At 38.0% G+C, this 20081-nt stretch overlaps 1 protein-coding gene across 1 annotated transcript; it reads left to right on the top strand.

Moving 5' to 3' along the window:
• The first annotated feature begins 135 nt into the window (after positions 1–135).
• LOC110726771 (GTPase Der-like) lies at positions 136–18511 on the top strand. The gene is made up of 10 exons (XM_021906277.1): positions 136–708; positions 6194–6412; positions 6687–7011; positions 7110–7334; positions 7699–7958; positions 11905–12110; positions 14571–14693; positions 16509–16694; positions 17296–17433; positions 17845–18511. Exons 2-10 carry the CDS (start codon positions 6223–6225, stop codon positions 18154–18156), a joined length of 1965 nt encoding a protein of 654 aa, XP_021761969.1. The 5' UTR covers positions 136–708; positions 6194–6222; the 3' UTR covers positions 18157–18511.
• The last annotated feature ends 1570 nt before the right edge of the window (positions 18512–20081 follow it).

Here is a 20081-nt window from a genome sequence, read left to right as displayed (position 1 = left end):
AAAAATAGATTCAATTTTAGAGTATTTTTTATTTACTCAATAAGACCTATTGAAAAAATTTATTTACCAAGGGTTAAATATGGTAACTATTCCTAAGCCCTAACTACGTAGAATTATACTCGTATCTTAATTTCAAAATCGCGGTGTAAATATGATAATTTAGTTAAAAGTATGATTACTAAAAGCAAAAGTTTAAGCGGGACATATGCTAGGTGATGTAGACCCACATTCATGCCAACAAAGCCCATGCCTCTAATACACCGAGGAATAACTATTTCATGTTGAGCTCATGTACGTTGATCTTTTATAAATAGGGCTCATATACATCTGAGATCCGACTAGTCAACCCATGTGTCATGCCAAAAAGTACCTCTAAACAAAAATTCAAAAATAATATTCATGCACGGCTCATGTCCCACTCGGTGGCACTCTTGTGTTGTGTGATACTGTTTCGGGCTTTGCCCACATATTGATCCGGGCCATTCCATGCCCATTTCTAGTGCCAAAAACCCATTTCAAGTCCTCGGTTTCAAACTCTCCCAAAGTCCCAAGTTTCAATTCTTGTTCAGAAGTTGAAATTGGAAAAAATACAGTCGCACTTTCATCAATGTTATTGCAAATGCCACTGGTAGAAAATACTCAAAATAGTGAACAAAACAACAAATTATTTTCAAGCTTAATTCATTTCAGAGGAACCCCCAAAAGCTAATTTTGTGTTGATAAGTATATTAGGTGACTCGTACTTCGTAGCTTTGTCCGCCCGATCGGGCGGACATTGCCCGGTCTGACCGGGCGGAAGAAGAAGAGGTGCCTGGCAAATTCGTTGAAGAAGCTGCTCTCGCGCCCGACCGGGCGAGCCTTCGCCCGACCGGGCGAGCCTTCGCCCGATCGGGCAGACCTTGCCCGGTCTGACCGGGCGGTGGGGGTTGGATACGTTGAAGCATTCGTATGGAGTTTTCTTCTCGCGCCCGATCGGGCAGACCTTGCCCGGTCTGACCGGGCGGAGAAGGAAAAATACGGAACGCGGATTTTGCGGTTTTAGGTTATCTTATTTTATTATCTTTTTGCCCAAGTATCTTTTAATTAGGGATTAATATAAAACCTCCCTAATATCAGTATTAGGGTTAAGAGAGACAGAGTGAGAGCCGTTCTTGAGAAATACAAGAATCATCTTTGTAATCTTTGCAGTTTATAGTGAAATCATTCGATCTCGGTGCCCGTGGACGTAGCTATCACATCGATAGTGAACCACGTAAATTCTTGGTGTTGTTCTTATTGTTTGCATTGAATTTCTTTATTGTTTTCTTGTTTGTTTTCGACCTTTGCTTCCGCTGTCGCACAACAATTGGTATCAAGAGCTCAGGTTCAATCCTTGGAGAGTTTCTTGAAGATAACAATGGCAGGAGATTCAACAATAAGAATTGAGAAGTTTACCGGGAAAAATAGTTTCGGGCTATGGCAAATTAAGATGAAGGCTCTGTTAAAACAACAGCAGATATGGCGTCCGTTGGCTCCAAAGAGTACTACTTCGGAGTCAGGAGACGGACCGACTGACTCGCAGTTAGAAGTTATGGAAGAGAAGGCACACTCTACCATATTACTTAGTCTTGATGATCAAATCATCACGGAGGTGGCTGATCAGGAAACGGCGGCTGGATTGTGGCTGAAGCTGGAGTCATTGTATATGACTAAGTCGTTGACCAACAAATTATTACTGAAACAGCGGTTGTTTAGCCTCCGGATGCAGTCAGGTACTTCCTTACGGGAACATCTAGAAAAACTTAACTCTATTTTGCTTGATTTACGTAATTTAGATGTTAAAATTGATGATGAGGATGCTGCGTTGATTTTACTTGTATCTCTACCGTCTAGCTTTGAGAATTTTGTAGAGTCTTTTGTTGTTGGTAAGGATTCTATAACCTTAGAAGAAGTGAAGGCAGCACTTCATACTAGGGAACTCAGAATGAAAGCTACGAGTGATAATGGGGATAATGGTAGTGGGTTGTTTGTTAAGTCCGGAAAGTCTAAAAAGAATAAGGGGTTTAACAAGGGGAACAATGCTGGGTCGGGTGCTGGAAACGGCAAGGATGGATCTAGTAAAACTACTACTAAAACATGTTATTACTGTAAAGAACCGGGTCACTTTAGGAATAATTGTCCGGTGAGGAAAAACAAGTCCCAGGCTGCTGTAGTTGAAGAGAAACCGAATGAGAGCTATAATTCAGAGGAAGATTTAGCATTAGTCAGTTCTGCTAGGTCTGATGATTTATCTGATAACTGGGTTCTAGATTCGGGGTGTTCGTTCCATATGTGTCCACGTCGAGATTGGTTTGATACATATGAACCTCGCAATGGGGGTATGGTTATAGTCGGTAACAATGCTCCATGTAAGGTCACAGGTATTGGTTCCATGAGGTTGAGGACTGTTGATGGGCGGAGGTTAACTTTGACTAATGTACGGCATGTTCCTGCTTTAGGAAAGAATCTGATTTCATTGGGTACCCTGGATGAATTGGGGTACAATGGTGTGTTTTCAGATGGGGAGTTGTGTATTTTCAGAGGTTCTGAGTTGGTACTTAAGGGTATCAAAAGGAACACCCTCTATGTTTTTGAGGGTGTTACACTGCCTAGTTCTGCGGTTTGCGCATCTGTATCTCACCAGGAGATGACTAAGATTTGGCACATGAGGCTTGGTCATATGGGGGAGAAGGGGATGCAGCTATTGTCCAAGAGGGGTCTTCTATCCGGGGTCAAGGTTGCCAACCTTGAATTTTGTGAGCATTGTGTGTTTGGTAAGAAACACAGGTCAAAGTTCAGCAAGGGTGCTCACATTACTGATGCAGTGCTCGATTACATCCATTCAGATTGCTGGGGTCCATCTAGAGTTGAAGGTATGGGAGGTTACCACTATTTTGTGTCATTTGTTGATGACAAGTCCCGATACACATGGCTTAGGTTGCTTAAGTCAAAGGATGAGGCCTTCAAAGTTTTCAAGCAATGGAAAGCTTTGGTGGAAAATCGACAAGGAAGGAAGATCAAGAAGCTACGAACGGACAATGGGCTAGAGTTTTGCAAAGACGAGTTTAATCAGTTCTGTGCAGATGAGGGTATAGGTCGGCATCATACTGTCAGGAAGACACCACAGCAGAACGGTGTAGCAGAACGGGTTAATCAGACACTGCTAGAGAGAGTCCGATGCATGCTCTCTAATGCAGGGCTTGGGAGGAGGTACTGGAGTGAAGCTGTGTTAACAGCTTGTTATGTCATTAATAGGGGTCCTCATTCTGGAATTGATTCCAAGATTCCGTTTGAGATCTGGAGTGGTAAGTTGCCTAATTTTTCGAATTTGAAGATTTTTGGTTGTGTTGCTTATTATCATGTTATTGAGGGTAAGCTGGATCCACGAGCCAAGAAGGGGTGTTTTGTTGGGTACGGGGATGGTGTGAAGGGGTTTAGAATTTTTTCACCTTCGGAGGGTCGGGTCATTCTTAGTAGGGATGTTACTTTCGATGAAAACACCATGTATTCAATTAAAAATGCAGAGATTTCAGATTTGAGAAGGGAAGGAGACAATTTATTACAGACAGATGGGGTACTTGAGGTACATCAGTCTACCATTGCTGATTTACCTCGGGTACAATATATTGATGATGATGCTGATGTTCCAGTGCCGGGTACTCCTGAACCTGAGATTACTCCTACTCATTCTAACTCTGGGGATGAGGTGGAGCAATCTAATCAGGGGTCATCTAGTCAACCTGACACCATTCTTGAGATGCCTAAACGAGTTATCAAGAAGCCTGTTAGATTGATTGAAGAGATGGAGGGAAGAAATTGCTGTGTTGATGCGATGACAGGTTATGCATTGAGTGTAGCTGATGATGTAGAGTCATTTGAACCTGCCACATATAAACAAGCAATTAGTTGTAGTGAGTCTGCGCAATGGCTTGCCGCAATGGGTGAAGAGATGCAGTCCCTTTACAAGAACAGAGTGTGGGAACTGGTAAAGGTACCGGAAGGGAGGAAGCTTGTGGGTTGTAAATGGATTTACAAGAAGAAAGAAGGGTTGTCGGAAACTGAGCAAATACGTTTTAAGGCTAGGCTAGTTGCTAAGGGGTTCAGTCAGGTAGAAGGGGTTGACTTTGTTGAGATATTCTCACCTGTGGTTCGACATACTTCTATCCGTGTGTTATTGTCAATTGTAGAACATTTTGATCTTGAGCTGGAGCAGTTGGATGTTAAAACGGCCTTCCTTCATGGCGATTTGGAGGAGGAGATTCTGATGAAGCAGCCCGAAGGATTCGAAGCTCCTGGAAAGGAACACTATGCCTGCAGATTGCTAAAGTCATTGTATGGACTTAAGCAATCCCCCCGACAGTGGTACAAAAGATTAAAGGAGATGCTTAACTCGGAGTTTGACATGAAAGACTTGGGTGCAGCTAGGAAGATTTTGGGTATGGAGATCTACAGGGATCGGGCTAGAGGTAAGCTTTTCTTGACTCAGAAAAGCTACATTGAAAAGATTCTGTCTCGTTTTGGGATGGAAAAATCGAAGCCTATAAGTACGCCAACTACTGTTAGTTGTAAGTTGTCTTTGTCTATGTCACCTCAATCAGAGGAGGAGTTGTCTTATATGTCTAGAGTTCCATATGCAAACGCGGTTGGTTGTTTGATGTATGCTATGGTCTGTACTAGGCCGGATATTGCGCATGCTGTTAGTGTTGTAAGCAGGTTTATGGCTCGACCTGGGAGGGAACACTGGCAAGGGGTGAAAAGGATTTTTCGCTACCTGAGAGGGACAGCTGATATTGGTCTTGTGTACGGGAATGGTAAGGAATGCTTGGTCACTGGGTACAGTGATTCTGATTATGCAGCTGATGTGGATACCAGGAGGTCTGTGACTGGTTATGTGTTCACTTTGGGTGGTTCTGTGGTTAGTTGGAAGTCTACATTGCAGTCATCAGTTACGTTGTCAACTACTGAAGCTGAGTATATGGCTTTAACTTCTGCAGCTAAGGAGTCTATTTGGCTCAAAGGCCTAGTAGGTGAACTGGGTATTGCACAGGATTTTGCTACAGTGTATTGTGATAGTCTAAGTGCGATTTGCTTAGCTAAAGATCAAGTACACCATGATCGGACGAAGCACATTGATGTCAGGTATCATTTCTTGCGTACTGACAAGAGGATTAAGGTGAAGAAGATTGGGACTGCTGACAACCCGGCTGATTTCTCCACTAAGCCTGTTCCGTTTAGCAAGTTTAAACATTGCTTAGACTTGCTAAATATTGATTACTACGTGATGTAGTAGGCCCTGAGGGGCGAAGTTGGGGAGCTCCTGGTGTAGGTGTGTTGGCATTAAGGTGGAGCTTGCCCGGGGCTTGTGATGCAGGTGGAGCATTATGAGTTGTTATACTTGGAGACGAGTATGTGATGGGTCTTGGTTGAAGACTTATCGGGATGTATGGCTTATGCATGAGTCCTGCATCGGGTTTGGCTTGAGATGTTTTTTCACTATGTCTTGATGGGGTCGTTTGCTGACTACGAGTTCTCGTCAAGGTGGAGATTGTTGATAAGTATATTAGGTGACTCGTACTTCGTAGCTTTGTCCGCCCGATCGGGCGGACATTGCCCGGTCTGACCGGGCGGAAGAAGAAGAGGTGCCTGGCAAATTCGTTGAAGAAGCTGCTCTCGCGCCCGACCGGGCGAGCCTTCGCCCGACCGGGCGAGCCTTCGCCCGATCGGGCAGACCTTGCCCGGTCTGACCGGGCGGTGGGGGTTGGATACGTTGAAGCATTCGTATGGAGTTTTCTTCTCGCGCCCGATCGGGCAGACCTTGCCCGGTCTGACCGGGCGGAGAAGGAAAAATACGGAACGCGGATTTTGCGGTTTTAGGTTATCTTATTTTATTATCTTTTTGCCCAAGTATCTTTTAATTAGGGATTAATATAAAACCTCCCTAATATCAGTATTAGGGTTAAGAGAGACAGAGTGAGAGCCGTTCTTGAGAAATACAAGAATCATCTTTGTAATCTTTGCAGTTTATAGTGAAATCATTCGATCTCGGTGCCCGTGGACGTAGCTATCACATCGATAGTGAACCACGTAAATTCTTGGTGTTGTTCTTATTGTTTGCATTGAATTTCTTTATTGTTTTCTTGTTTGTTTTCGACCTTTGCTTCCGCTGTCGCACAACATTTTGATTTACAGTAAGAAAGCACTGTGATGCCGAATTCATGGCTTCGTGCAATTTCTATTGGAAAAAGGAGACACCCTTTATTGGGTTTTCTCTACCAAACAAGCTCTCAAGTTTTAATTCACAGCAGAAGTATTAGTATATTGGTTGATAACCCAGGTTCAAATTATCTTTGCAATGGTGGAAATGTTCTTAATTCATCCCCAACTTCAACGTTTGGTAATACCCAGTTCAATCTTTTATCACTTTTCGATTATTATTTTAATTTATTGTTTTATTTGATATATAGTTAATTAGTTATGTTAGTTTACTTGAAGTTATGTGATTTTCATTGTTTTAGTTAAGATATAACTGGAGAATGATTGTTGTAGTTCTAAAGGAATTGGAATTTTGATTTGATTGCATATATTCTAAGTCTTGCTTGAGTAAATGGATTGCTTTGGTAAGTCAGAACTCAAAATTTGTCATAAAATTTGAAAATTTGAAATTTCAGGTTCATTGTTAGGTAATTGGGTACATGGAAAAGGTAGAGTAGGAGTAGGAGGTTGTGTTGGATTAGGACTTAGCTCGCCTTTAAGGTGCCAATGCACAAGCATTGCCGGTTTTTGTAGTTTGCCGGGGTCTAGCACTTGCATATCTGAAAAGTCGGATTTCGACTGTAATGCATCCGAGCTTGCTGAGGAGAATCTTGTTGAAAAAGTGAAAACCAAGAGTTTGAGCAAGAAGCTGGTGGACTTTACACAGGTGGATAAGGAATTGCTTCCTACTGTTATTATTGTGGGGCGGCCGAATGTGGGCAAATCTGCCCTCTTTAACCGGTACACTGTTTTGGTTTAGTTCGAAATCTTTAGTGATAGTTGTGTTGAGTGACTAGTGATATTGATTGTCTATGTTAATGCCTGTGTTATCATTGTAGTTTAATTCAGCGGAGAGAGGCTCTTGTATATAACACTCCTGCTGATCATGTGACTCGTGATATACGGGATGGGATTGCCAAACTGGGAGATTTGCGGTTCCAGGTACTTGATTCAGCTGGCTTAGAAGCGGCGGCAACTTCAGGGTCTATCCTTGGACGAACTGCAGATATGACAGCCAATGTGTTGTCGAGATCCCAGTTTGCCATCTTCTTGATTGCTGCAAGGTATGTGCTATTTCTTTGGTATGGGGCAGAATGACTTGTGAGTCCTATCTTTAAGCAGAAAATGTGATGGAAAATTTAATTGCTGGAACAGATTTGAGAAATTAGTAATGATTTTGTAACAGAAAAGTGCATTAAGGTTAACTTTTGGGGACTTTTTAAGTTCTAAACACTAGAACTTTTAAGAAGTCACAGAGCATGATATTCAAAGGTATTATAAAATCAAGGAGGTTTGTGTGAAAGATGGTTTTGATCCCTTTGCCTGCTAGAGTGCTAGTTACTCCCTATCTTTTGACACTTTATTCATAATTTGACAACAAGTGACAGACTATGTATATATTGATATCTTCCTCTGTTAATCATGTAGAGATGGCTTGCAATCCATGGATTTACAGGTTGGGAAGTGGCTGCGTAAGCATGCGCCTGGAATTAAAATTGTTCTGGTGATGAATAAATCTGAATCTCTAGATGAGTCAGATGGGTCACTTGCAGCAGCTGCTGGTGAAGCATGCAGATTAGGTTTTGGTGACCCTATTGCTATATCTGCTGAGACTGGTTTGGGCATGTCAGAACTTTATGGTGCTCTAAAGCCCTTGCTGGAGGAGCATATGTTCCAAATCATAAATGGTATGTGATTTTTGACCTTCCTAAAAATGCCCTTGAAGACTGCGTATCTTAATCATTTATAGTCATTGCTGTTTCTAAGGGGCCGTTTGGTTCGCACAAGTTAAATGGAATGAAATCAACAAAGGGAAAGGAAGAGAAAGGAAAGCTAATCCTTCATTTTTTGTATTGTTGTTTGTTTTACATAAACAAAGGGAATCACATTTGCAACTGAGCGCGGGGAAATTATGTCGTTGACTAACCTCCTCACGGCCAAACAAAATTTATTATAATCCTAAACTAACCCCTAAACAAGTCTAGTGGTAAGTTCGGAGTCGAACCACAAGGAACGGTAATGTTGGATTGTTCTCGATCTAATGCTTAAGCTACGCCGAAGTCGGTTTATGGATAGTGGACACTACAACTACACTAACACACATATAAAGATCAAGATATTACAAAGTCTACTAGGGGCAAAGATCCACTTTGAACAATTAACAAGTTAATGGGAATCGATTTGATAATCAATCATGCAAAGAAAGAATTAAAATGGGAATTAATTACCATCAAGAGCAATCTCTCAAATTCCTAGCCTAGATCCCTCATTGACTAGGTGCATAGAAGAAATTTACCCAAAATGCAATCAAATATATAAATTCTAATTCACAATCCCTTGTCAAACTAGAACTAACATGCAATTAAGTTTGCTATCTTGGGAGATCAATCCAATCTAAAACAAACAACATGCCATCATCAATTCAATCAATTTAATCACACAATTATCATCAAATTTATCTCAAATAACTCAATTAACCATAACAAAGCTTCACTCAACACCTAGTAGAAGGAAATCTACTCAAACATGATTAACAAAGAAATTAATAAAGCATAAAGAGAGAAGAGAGTAAGAAATGCTCATTGATATAAAATGGAGATCTTCAAATCATCAAATTCCTCCTTTGATTATCCAAAATCCATGAAAACCATTGTTTCTCTCACTTTCTCTCTCCAAAATTTGAGAGTTTCTTTCTCTAAAAACCTAAAACTACTGAAAATATGAATTCTCCCCCTAAAATGAGCAAAAAATCTATTTATACCCCTTACTAAATTGCCTAGGAAGCTCCGCAAAAAGTCGAGCAGCGTGCAGAGGAGCGGGCGCTCCAATTTCGTGCACGGGCGCTCTAGCTGCAGCAAAATATGGCAGAATCGTTCCAGAAAGTTTAGAGCGGGCGCTCCTCATAGGATGCGCGCCCGCTCCTATCGGACTGGGCAAACCGCTCAGCTTCAAATGAGCATATCTCCCACGTTTTACAACGGAATTGGGCATATGACCTGTCTTTGGAAAGCTCTCAAGATAAGATTTCATCTCCAATTGGAATTGCCCCAAAATGTTTTGTAGATCAAAAGATATAGGCGTTTGAAGTTTGATCATTGCAAATCAAGTGCACATTTCTTCATTACTTGATCTTTTATGTTTTATATTTCTTCAATCTTGAGCAATGAACTTATCCAAGTGTTCTTAAACATAAGAGTAAACCAATAAAGTTTAATCTAATGTCATAAGCCACCAAAATATGCAAGAAAAGCCAAAATTGAGCAATAACGACATTTCACACATAAACATGACAAATGTAGTAAAACGTTATTAAAACCAAGTAAAAAGATAGAAAAACTATGAAAAACTAACTAGAAAACTCCTAAAAATAGCGACATAAATGACACTTATCAGCAACCACCACTACTCTCCTTCTACAACCACCACTACCCCTTAAATCTACTCTTCACCTACCACCACCACGTTAGCCACCGCCCTCCTCACGACCTGCCACCGTCTCCCCTATCGCCTGCCCTTGCCACCACTGGTTCCCTCCCCTCTACCGCCGTTGATGTCCTCTTCTCTTATTTATTAGATCTAGTTGTTTGGTTGTTTATAGGGTGTTAAGGATTATTTTTAGATGTTTGTGGGTAACTTGGGGTGCTTATGGAGAAATATAGGGTTTTTTGGGTGGTTTTTGTGGTGAATCTGGAGGTTTTGGAGATATGGGTGGTGGTTGTGTCGAATTGGGTGAGGTGGTTCACATGGATGGGTTTTCCGGTGGGTTTAGGTCGATTTGGTGCAATTGTTTTCGGGGAGGGTGGATTTAGGGTGGTTTCGGTGGGGTGGTTGTCAAGGAGGGTGGGTTTTTTCCGGTGGGTGTAGGGAAATTTGAGAGGCTGGTTATGCCGGTGAAGTTGGGTCGGTTGATGGTGGTGGTGTCAACGGTTGGGCGGTGGTTCTGGCGGCGGTTAAACAATGGTGATGGCAGCTAAGGCGGCGGCTATGGTTGCTGGGCGGTGCATCTGGTGGTGGTTAAACAATGGTGATGGCGGCTAGGCGGCGGCTATGGTTCTGGGCGGTGGTTTTGATTGTTGGGTGGTGTTTTCAATGTTGGTCAAAGGTAGTTACAAGGTGTTCATGGCAGTTGGGTGAAGAGGGATTTGGGGGAAAGAGTAATTCCCTAGAGGGGGGGGGGATCAAAGTAGAGGAAAATGGGGTAATAGGAAGGGTAAAGGGAATGATTGATTGTGTGTAACAAACATCATCAAAGGGATTTAAGGTAGTTGATTCCCTTTCCCTTTCTTGAATACCCCCAACCAAACGGCCCCTAAATATTTGCGGCATTGTTCAATAATTTCTTTCCACTGAAAATATGTAGTTGGCTCCTCACTTCCTCAGTGTACCTTTTGGCTGTTACACATCATAGGAAAATTCTAATAATTCCAAAATGGCTTCAGCTGTCTTTATATAATTACACAGTATGGCTGTATGTGTGCTAATTTACTAAACTTATTGAGTTTGCAACAACAGCTTCCCCTCATCTACCCCCTCCCCTTCTCAAAAGAAAAAACATCAGTTACTGTTAAAGAAACACATTAGTGATTGGGAAGGAATACAATTGTAGAACTACTGACAAGGGGAAACGATATGGACAAGTTTATTTTGTTAAGTTCCCATTGAATTACTAATCTGCTACAGTAAATAATTGTTTGTGCTTAAGAATTAGGAGGATGGGTTTGTGGACTACGTGGTTGTTCTGCTCCTCATTTTTGCTACCCCTTCATGATCTTAATTTTGCCTTGTCTTGTTTGCCAACAGTGCTGTCAATCTGCACATGCGCAAAAGGAAAGTAAGAAAAAAGTTGAAAGATTAAAACTAGCTTTTGAGTGGCATTTGAAGATGATACCCTTACTTTAAAATGTTCATTTATTTCAACATCTGTCAGCTAGCCATGCTAACTAATACGGAGTATGTTAGAATAATGAGCTAAATATCATGCACATTTGACATTTCTGTAATTTTCAATTTATGATTAATATTCAACCATTTTCTTTTTCTTTAAGTTTTGCCTTTGATAGTTTTTAAGCTATGCTGATTCATAGCACCAGTTTAGTTTTCTTTCTCAGTTTTGTGTCTCTGAGGCGCATAGGAATGCATGATTTCATGTTCACATTGCGGTGCACATGCATGTGTTTTTACACACTTTCTCTCCCTTCGGTCTTCTTTCCAGTTTGTGACTGAGGATATGTGAAAATTCTGTTGCATTGTCATGGTTATACTATATTATATTATTGTTTCAAACTGTCTTATACTCCCAAATAACTGACAGGTTGCACACATGCTGATGCACTAGTTTGACTTTATTTTTCTATAATTAACTATCAATGAAAATTATTTTAAAGATAATATTATGTTATAAAAAATTTATGGTCAATTCTAATACATGAATAGTGAAAAAAGTCTAACGTTTCAGTTATTCTGGTACGGAGAGAGTCGTCATGATGGTTCTTTTCCATCTCTAATGAAAATATTGATTTTCTTACTGTACTGACTACTGAGTTACTGCCTAATTTTGATCCTGTTTACCACATTCGACAAGCTTGTTTTTGCTTGATCTTATTATTCTTGAATATAAAATCTCTGTATTCTTAGATGAAGCTACTCTGGAAAGCTCTCCTGAGCCTGAAGAATCTAAGTTACCTCTACAGCTGGCAATTGTTGGACGGCCCAATGTTGGAAAGTCAACCTTACTGAATACATTATTACAAGAAGAGCGTGTTCTGGTGGGACCAGAAGCTGGTCTGACAAGAGATTCTATTCGAGCTCAGTTTCAGTATGATGGCAGAACTGTATATATGGTAGAGTGCTTCTTGTTCTATCCTTTTATTTTTTTATTTTGGTAATTCATGGTGATACTTATTGAACTTTAAATAATAGCATGATCAAAGAAAAATATTTTATTGTAGCTGTTTATAGTATTATAACTATTGTTTGCCATGTCTTCTTAAAATACTTTCTTTATGATATATATCATTTTGTGTCCTCTGCTTTGCTTTCTTCTCATATGGGTCATGAACATAGAATGTTCTATAGTTGATATAGATAACATAAAATACCTGATTGGTCTGCTAGCTTGCTTTTACATCCTTTGTGTTTGTGACTCTGTGGTATAATATGGAAGTCCTTTAAAATATGTGATGCAATCTGAGACTCTGAGAGCCTTGATCCTTGATAAGTTCATCAGCCTTTTCCGGTGTTCTTATGCACATCTGGTCCATACATTCTTTCCTGATTTGCTCTTAATAATATTTACATATCATCTTTGAAGAAGAAGTTGCCATATGCTTATGTGTGTGATATAATTTTTTTAGGAAAATATTTGTTCTCCAAGGACGTCTTAGCATCATTTAATATAGTGTATATAGCTATTGTCACAAATATCAAACCCTGCATTTACTATTACTTCATTGTCCATTAATTCGGTATGATTTGGGCTAGAATAGTGCATGCTAAGTACTTCTATTCCCAAGAGCAGGAGGTGTATATGGATGCATTTGCAATTAAAATGATGCTGTAAAATGCAGAAGCTCATCTCTGTTATGCAATGGCGGATCATCGAGAGAGGAGGGGGGGGGGGGGATTAGGTGCCTGGCCCCTGGTCCAAGCCCAAAAAACTATTAGGGTGGCTATTGTAATTTATTGACATAGCCTAGTAAAAATAATGTGTAAGAGTAGGCCCAACTATATCTAGTACGTATATGGTTTCTAATATACTCTACAATTGCAAAGCTAAAGCTTAAAACCCACTTTTAAGTATTTTGACCTTTCCACCTACGTTATCTCCTACCATCTAGATTCTCTAGCTATTATTATTACTTGTTTCTCTAATTCTATTCTAAACCTTAGGATGTATTAATGAAGTATAAATTTGGCGATATTGATCTCATTTGTTTGTATTACTTCAGTTGTATGATTGTATTTATATGTAACACATTTAATTTTGATCGACCCTCTAAAGAATTTTTTTCAAGATCCACCACTGCTGTTATGAATATGGTCATTTCTGATGTGTACTTCTGCATCAAGATAAATTAAAAGATTTCTTTTCTGATCAATAGCAGAGAAACTAATATAGTAGCCCATAATCTTTTTGGGCTAACCATTGTCATGATTGAAGTGAAGAAGATCCATAATGTAGTACCACAGTGCTCTAAAGATGCCTAATCAAGTGGCTTCTGCGCTGTTGATTAAATTGCTCCCTGGTTCTTCGCAGCTTGTTTCCGGCTGTATTTCTTGTGTTTTGCACCCTTTTCAGGCTTGGGTCATGTAGACCAAGTCCCTTATATGGATAACTGCTCTCTAACTTGTTTGTTATATGTCTTGTAATTTATGGTTCCATATATTCTTAAGAAGCGTTAAAATATCAAACCCTGCACCTGTACATATAAAATTATGGTTCCATAAAGTCTTTAACCTGTACAACATCCTATAGATGCTTACCAATATGAGAAAATATTTATAGCGCAACTTCATAAAGTCTTGATCTGTATTCAATAACCCATTTCATCATAAGCTTTTTAATGTGGTCTAAATTTCTTCTATTGACATGTGTAGAGGAAAATTGTATTGGTCACTCTGTGGCTGGTCTTTATCAGTGTTTAATTTTTAACCCTGTTTCCTCCCTAAGTCTGGTTATGCATTAAGAACGTTTTCATAAGTAGTTGTATTATGTCTTGTGTGGATGGTCCTTGATTAATAGTTGAGAGGTTGTTTCTGTGATCCAGTTTTATATTAATCTACTCCAATCATACATTTACAATTAGTTATCCTAATAGCCTGCTCTATGAACTCTCAGGATTACTCTATACAGTAGTACTGTTATATTACTGTCACATAGAGGTCAAGAACTTACTGTTCTTATTTTTTTTGTATTGTCTTACCGTTCCTAAAGCCTCCATCATATTTCTCAAATCTTAAGGACAGTTATTCAGTTATTTTACCTTATTTAGCTGCTAAGACTTTTTATTTGATGCGTTTAGACACTGCTTTTAGAAGATTTCATATTATAAATATGCACGGAAAGAACATACTTCAGGAATTCAGATAATGATAATTTCCTAATTAATGTAGCTCTACTGAAGTATATTTAAATTTCTCAAACTAATTTTAATATATATAATCTTTCACCTCCTTAAATGTTTGGTACTATCACACATTCTCCTGGATGTTCCAAAATGTATCACATGAAATGTCAAATTAGCAGACTTCTGATTTATGACTTCCAAAAATGTGAATGATATTTTGTTTACTTTCTTCAGGTTGACACTGCTGGCTGGTTGGAGAGGACAAAAGAGAAAGGCCCTGCTTCATTGAGCATTATGCAAACCAGGAAAAATCTTATGAGGGCTCATGTAATTGCATTGGTTCTTGATGGAGAGGAGGTAAGCCATTGATTCTCCCTTGCAGTGCTATGTTTAAGGTTGACATTAGACAGTTTATTTAGATAAGAAGATTTTATATAATTCAGTTTAAATAATAAGGTAAACCATACCATGAATAAGGTATAAAAAGCAAAAGAGGTATTTAGAACTGCAACTACAACCAACCTGTATGATTTTTGGTAAGACAGGGTCTGAGTAGGTCCAGATTCCATCTGTAGCTATATACACAGCCTTATCATTGGGCATTCAAAATCCTTAGAATTGTTGTTTACGAAAGGCTAATCATTTAGTCAAATGATTAGAATTTATTTTTCTTTGAATTAGAATGAAAGCAGTTATAGAAATATAGAATTTGAAAATCACCATTGATTCCTAAGAAGCAAACCATTCATTATGAGGGGTGAAAAAGAAACGAGAATTCTCCTGCCAAGGCTCAAGTAGCGGATTTTCAAATTGCCACTGATTCTGTTGGTAGTAAACTAGTAATGCTATGTTATCATCTGTAATCTTCAGCAAAGCCATTATTTGCCTTAAATTCTCATTCCAATTCTTCTTCAAGCTATACCTTTTTTTAGCTATGCTGTGAGAGGATCTCTACTTACTACAGTGGGTCATTTTTTCATACATAGTTGTGTTATAGAGCTGGCAGATAAAAGGCAAAGCTTTAAAATAAGAACCTTGTCTGGGAAAGAATTATCTCACCTCACCATTTATGATTCTCTGGGGCTATGAATGACTTGTTGATCTTCAATCACCAAACATTATTTTCTGTTTGGCGTGACCAAACATGCCCAAACAATTTGTCATCTCATTTTTTAAATCCTTAAATTTTAACCCACTCCACCCTTGTTACTTTCGTAGTTTCATCTTTAATCTCATCTTTTCTTGTATGGATCCTCTTCTTCTTGTATGCCCAAAACATCCACAATGGATCCTCTTCTTTGAATTGCCACAATAATGCTATGGGAGTGATCTTCTTTAACTTGCCAACTTTGCTCAATAGATAAAAGGTGGTCTAATTACTACCATAATTTATGGGCTTGAGCTTGCTTAACTGGCCAGGTCCCTGCTCCATGGACGATATTGGCCAAATTGCTATGGGACAGACCATTTCCTTCAGTTTTAATGATATAGCTCATCGTAAAGAACTCTTGATGAACTCCACTGTTTGAGCTACGTAGCATTAATATGGAGAAGAATATTTTTCATTGACAAAATCTTGATAGTAATTTTTTGTAACCAAGAGATGGTTTGAATTTTGAAATCTTCATTACTTGTTCTCATCAGCAACTTCTTGCTAACCCATTCACTTCATCAAAAAGTGAGACAACTCCAACCTTTTTGGGTGGGGGTTTGAAGAGGTTGTTGAGCCATGCATCATTGCCTGAAACTATATGAGAAAGGCTATTTTTGAATCAAAACAATCACGATGATTGGAGAATAGCACATAGTAAAATCAGAAGCTCAAACAATTTGTAAAATGAAAGTGCGAGAAACTGTAGCAGAGGAAATAATAAATATAAGTAAGAAATATAAGTAGTAATAGTGCTAAAAGTTCTTGAAGTATGCAGCTCCTGTGTCAAGTTCCTAGCATGCTGATTGCATAATGTCTTTTAGATTTAGTTCAATTCCTTTTAGCTGTGTGAGAAACTGTTGTAATAGAGGCAATAGAGATTCCCCCATCTGGCATATAGCCTGCCCTCTCCCTCTCTCAAATTGTGCCTTTCTATATATAGATTTGATTTGCTTCCTCTTCTTGTTAGTGTACCATAATAAATTTTTGATTGTTTATTGCCTCCTCATTTTGGCTATTAGGTTGCAAAGACCAAGAGGAGCATGAAGCATGCCGAAATAGTTATAGCTAGACAGGCAGTGGAAGAAGGACGTGGTTTGATAGTAATCGTAAATAAAATGGATCTTTTGAAAGGAAAGCAGAAGTCTAAATTATATGGAGACTTCATTAAAGCTGTTCCTGAGGAGATTCAGAAACTTATACCGCAGGTTTGCTTTTTAAAACTTTCATTCTATAGCTCTCTGTTGCTAGTCCTTTTTATCACTTGTGATAGTGTTTCAAGATTTAAGCATATGAGCTTGTTTGATGAGTCAGTTCTATTATCTTCCATGCGCTAATGATATATTAATTCCCACAAAACTTATTTGTGCTTTAATTAATGGGTCTGGTATGCAGTGTATGAGAGAATTTAAGGGTGAGGAGTTGATTGTCCAAATTTCAGTTATAAGTGAGTGAGGAAATAAGAAAACTAATTGCATCTGAGAAAATTGGGCTTTAATCCTTGTTTTGGAACTTGGGGAAGAGAGAGTGAAAGGAAGGAGTTTGTTTGTCACAGTCTCACAGATTGCTCTGTTTATAAAGAAACCCTAATTTGAATTTCTCCTCCTCTCTTTCTTGAAAAATTACTCACCAACATCAATTTTTGGTAATCGATGTAACATTGTCATATCTAAATATCTTATTACGTGTACTTAAAATAAACTTACTCCTTGACTTGTTAAGTTGTTAACTTGTTATGCACCAAAATCCTAACTGAGGTCATGAAATATCTTATTTTTGTAAAACTGAGTAACCCTCTCCTGTCATCAGGTAACTGGAATACCAGTTATATTTGTTTCTGCTCGGGAGGGAAAGGGTCGTATAGCAGTCATGCGTCAGGTGACTGACACTTACGAGAAATGGTGTCTACGGCTGTCAACAGCCAGACTTAATCGTTGGTTGCGAAAGGTATGTTTCCATTGTCCTTTAAAGTTTATATAGATATTAGATAATTCTTTTGGCAACTTGACACAAGGGTCAAAATGTGTTAGCTAGTAAATTGTGACTTAATTGACTAAGATGAAGCAGGATCTGCTGGTGTCCTGATCTTGAATTCTTGATAATTATTCACAAGTCCATGATTTACTCTATTACTAATGGTTAGCCATGGTAGCTTCCTAGTCTGTGGAAGACAAACTAGTGGCCAAAATATGGCAAAGGTGCCATTTCTCTGTTTGAGGTCGGATAAAATATAAAAGCCAAAGTATCGTCTTGATTAAGAATCAGTGCCTGCTAATGAAATTCTAATTTGAATTTAGTTCAGATGATCCACAGCGTACTGATTTTCAGATCCTAAAGGTGTTGATTTTCTGTTTCTAGGTTATGAGCAGGCACTCTTGGAAAGATCAGGCTGCACAACCAAAGGTAAAGTACTTCACACAGGTGAAGGCTCGACCACCAACATTTGTTGCCTTTGTTAAGGGGAAAACAGTGCTGTCAGATACGGAAATACGGTTTTTGACAAAATCTTTGAAAGAAGACTTTGATATGGGCGGGATCCCAATTCGTATCTTGCAACGGTCTCTAAGTAGACACGACACAACCTCCAAGAGCACCCTTGCTAAGCGTAGCCATACAGGAAAAGTGGTTGAAAGAGCATCTTCAGATAAGCGGAGTGTCAGTTTGAAATGAGGTTATAATAGTAACATTTTAAAAAAAAAAAATTATAATTGTAACATAATTACAAAGTAATGTATTTTCTTTGCCTAAAAATATATTGGAAAATATATTTGTGGGAACCAATACTCCGTACGGCAAGGAATAAATTTGCTCATTAGACTTGGAGCAAATTTGTACTAAGTTATGTATATTTAAAATCTTTGATCTTCCTGTACTCTCCACTGTGCTGGTATCCCATGCTAGTGTGCTACATAATATGTATGACGGACTGATGGTTTAACTCCTTATTAAACAGGGAACTTGGGTAGTTTACTAGTTTGACATACCCTCCTATATACATACGAACATAATAAAGTGATTACTTAACAAAATTATTCTTTTGTTCAATTTTTTTAATCTACTATATGCACATTGTCTTGTAACCATAGTACAATAAACTAATGTGTACTAACATTGATTGAACTTGTAGTCTTTTGTTTATGACCTCTTATATTTCTTGCCCTATGTTACTTTTTTTTACCAATATAAGATTATTTCAACAATAATAACTTGTAAAGTGTTAAATTTTACCTGGCAGGATCAAATTTGTGGTACACAATATAAGTTTGATTTCAATAAGCAAAGAATAAGGTGCTAGGAGTCTTGTTCTTAATTACGCATGATAATGCTTTAGTAGTCATTAATTATAGCGCCGTAATGTGTGCCAACGAGTATGATGTTCAAAGCAACTACACCAATTTTGAGGAGAACAAATCAAAAGTATTCAGCCGAGTATTGCTACAGTGGGCCAAGTATACAATACCATTTACAAATTGCCAACTCGTCATAAGCCAAAAAAAAGGGAGAGGGAAAATTGGGAAGGAAAAATTTTAGAGTTTGGCGCCATATAGTACAAGTAGACGGAAAAACTTGTTGGCGAATTTTATTGGTGTCATACTACTATGTTACTTAAAAAATATATTACATTACAATCGTTATCAAACAAATACATTACGTTACTAATAAATACAAATTTCTTACTAGAGGTAATGACGTCGTACTCAGCGTCATTAATGAAGATAGCTGATTTTTATAAAAATTGATTAATATTTCATTTGACGATATTTCATGAACTACTAATCTTAAACTTGTTATAATCAAACCAATAAAATTCTCTTTTAATTCTCTTTCTATAGACATTCATATCGACATACTTTCAAAAATGTTATACAATTGGACGATTTTAATCTTAATATAGTTTTGTGGGTTTTTTTTTATCCTCATCCCATAGTTAAAAAGAAATATTAGAGGGTTAAAAAATGAAGGGCTACAGTTAATATTAGATGGTTATAATACAATAATTAAATGACATAAATTCATCATCATTTTCTAAAAAAATTATTGATGTGGTTTTAAAATTTTAGGTTCTGAAGTTTAGTTCAATGTTGTCAAAATAAAGGATTTAAAACACATGACAAGTAAAATAATAAAGAGTATTACTTGAAAATTGTCGGTTATTTGTGGAAAAAAAGAAAATTTATATTAAGGAAAGAGAATTTTTTTTTTTTTTTTTGGGAAAAGTATGCCAACTTCACTGGAGGAATTATATTTTGAACTCGAGAGTCGAGACCTAAGATAACATGAAGTTCTTAAGTACACCATTTGTAACAAGATTAAGGGATATATATATATATATATATATATATATATATATATATATATATATATATATATATATATATATAACAATAATTTAGGTTACTAAGGTTTTAAATCAAAGAGATGTGAGGTACACTCAACTATTGATATCACTTATGTGTAGTGAAAAATTAAAATCATCAGTATAGTCTTGTGTATTTGAATCTATTTCCTTTTTTTGATGATTGTTTACTAGGAAATGTGAAATGTTTTGAAATTAAATTCGACACAAATATGAGGTATAGTTTAAGATAGAGTTG

This window comes from Chenopodium quinoa, unplaced genomic scaffold, assembly GCF_001683475.1.
Source record: "Chenopodium quinoa cultivar QQ74 unplaced genomic scaffold, ASM168347v1, whole genome shotgun sequence".
Classification (NCBI taxonomy): Eukaryota; Viridiplantae; Streptophyta; class Magnoliopsida; order Caryophyllales; family Amaranthaceae; genus Chenopodium; species Chenopodium quinoa.
This window is presented reverse-complemented; position numbering and strand designations above follow the sequence as displayed.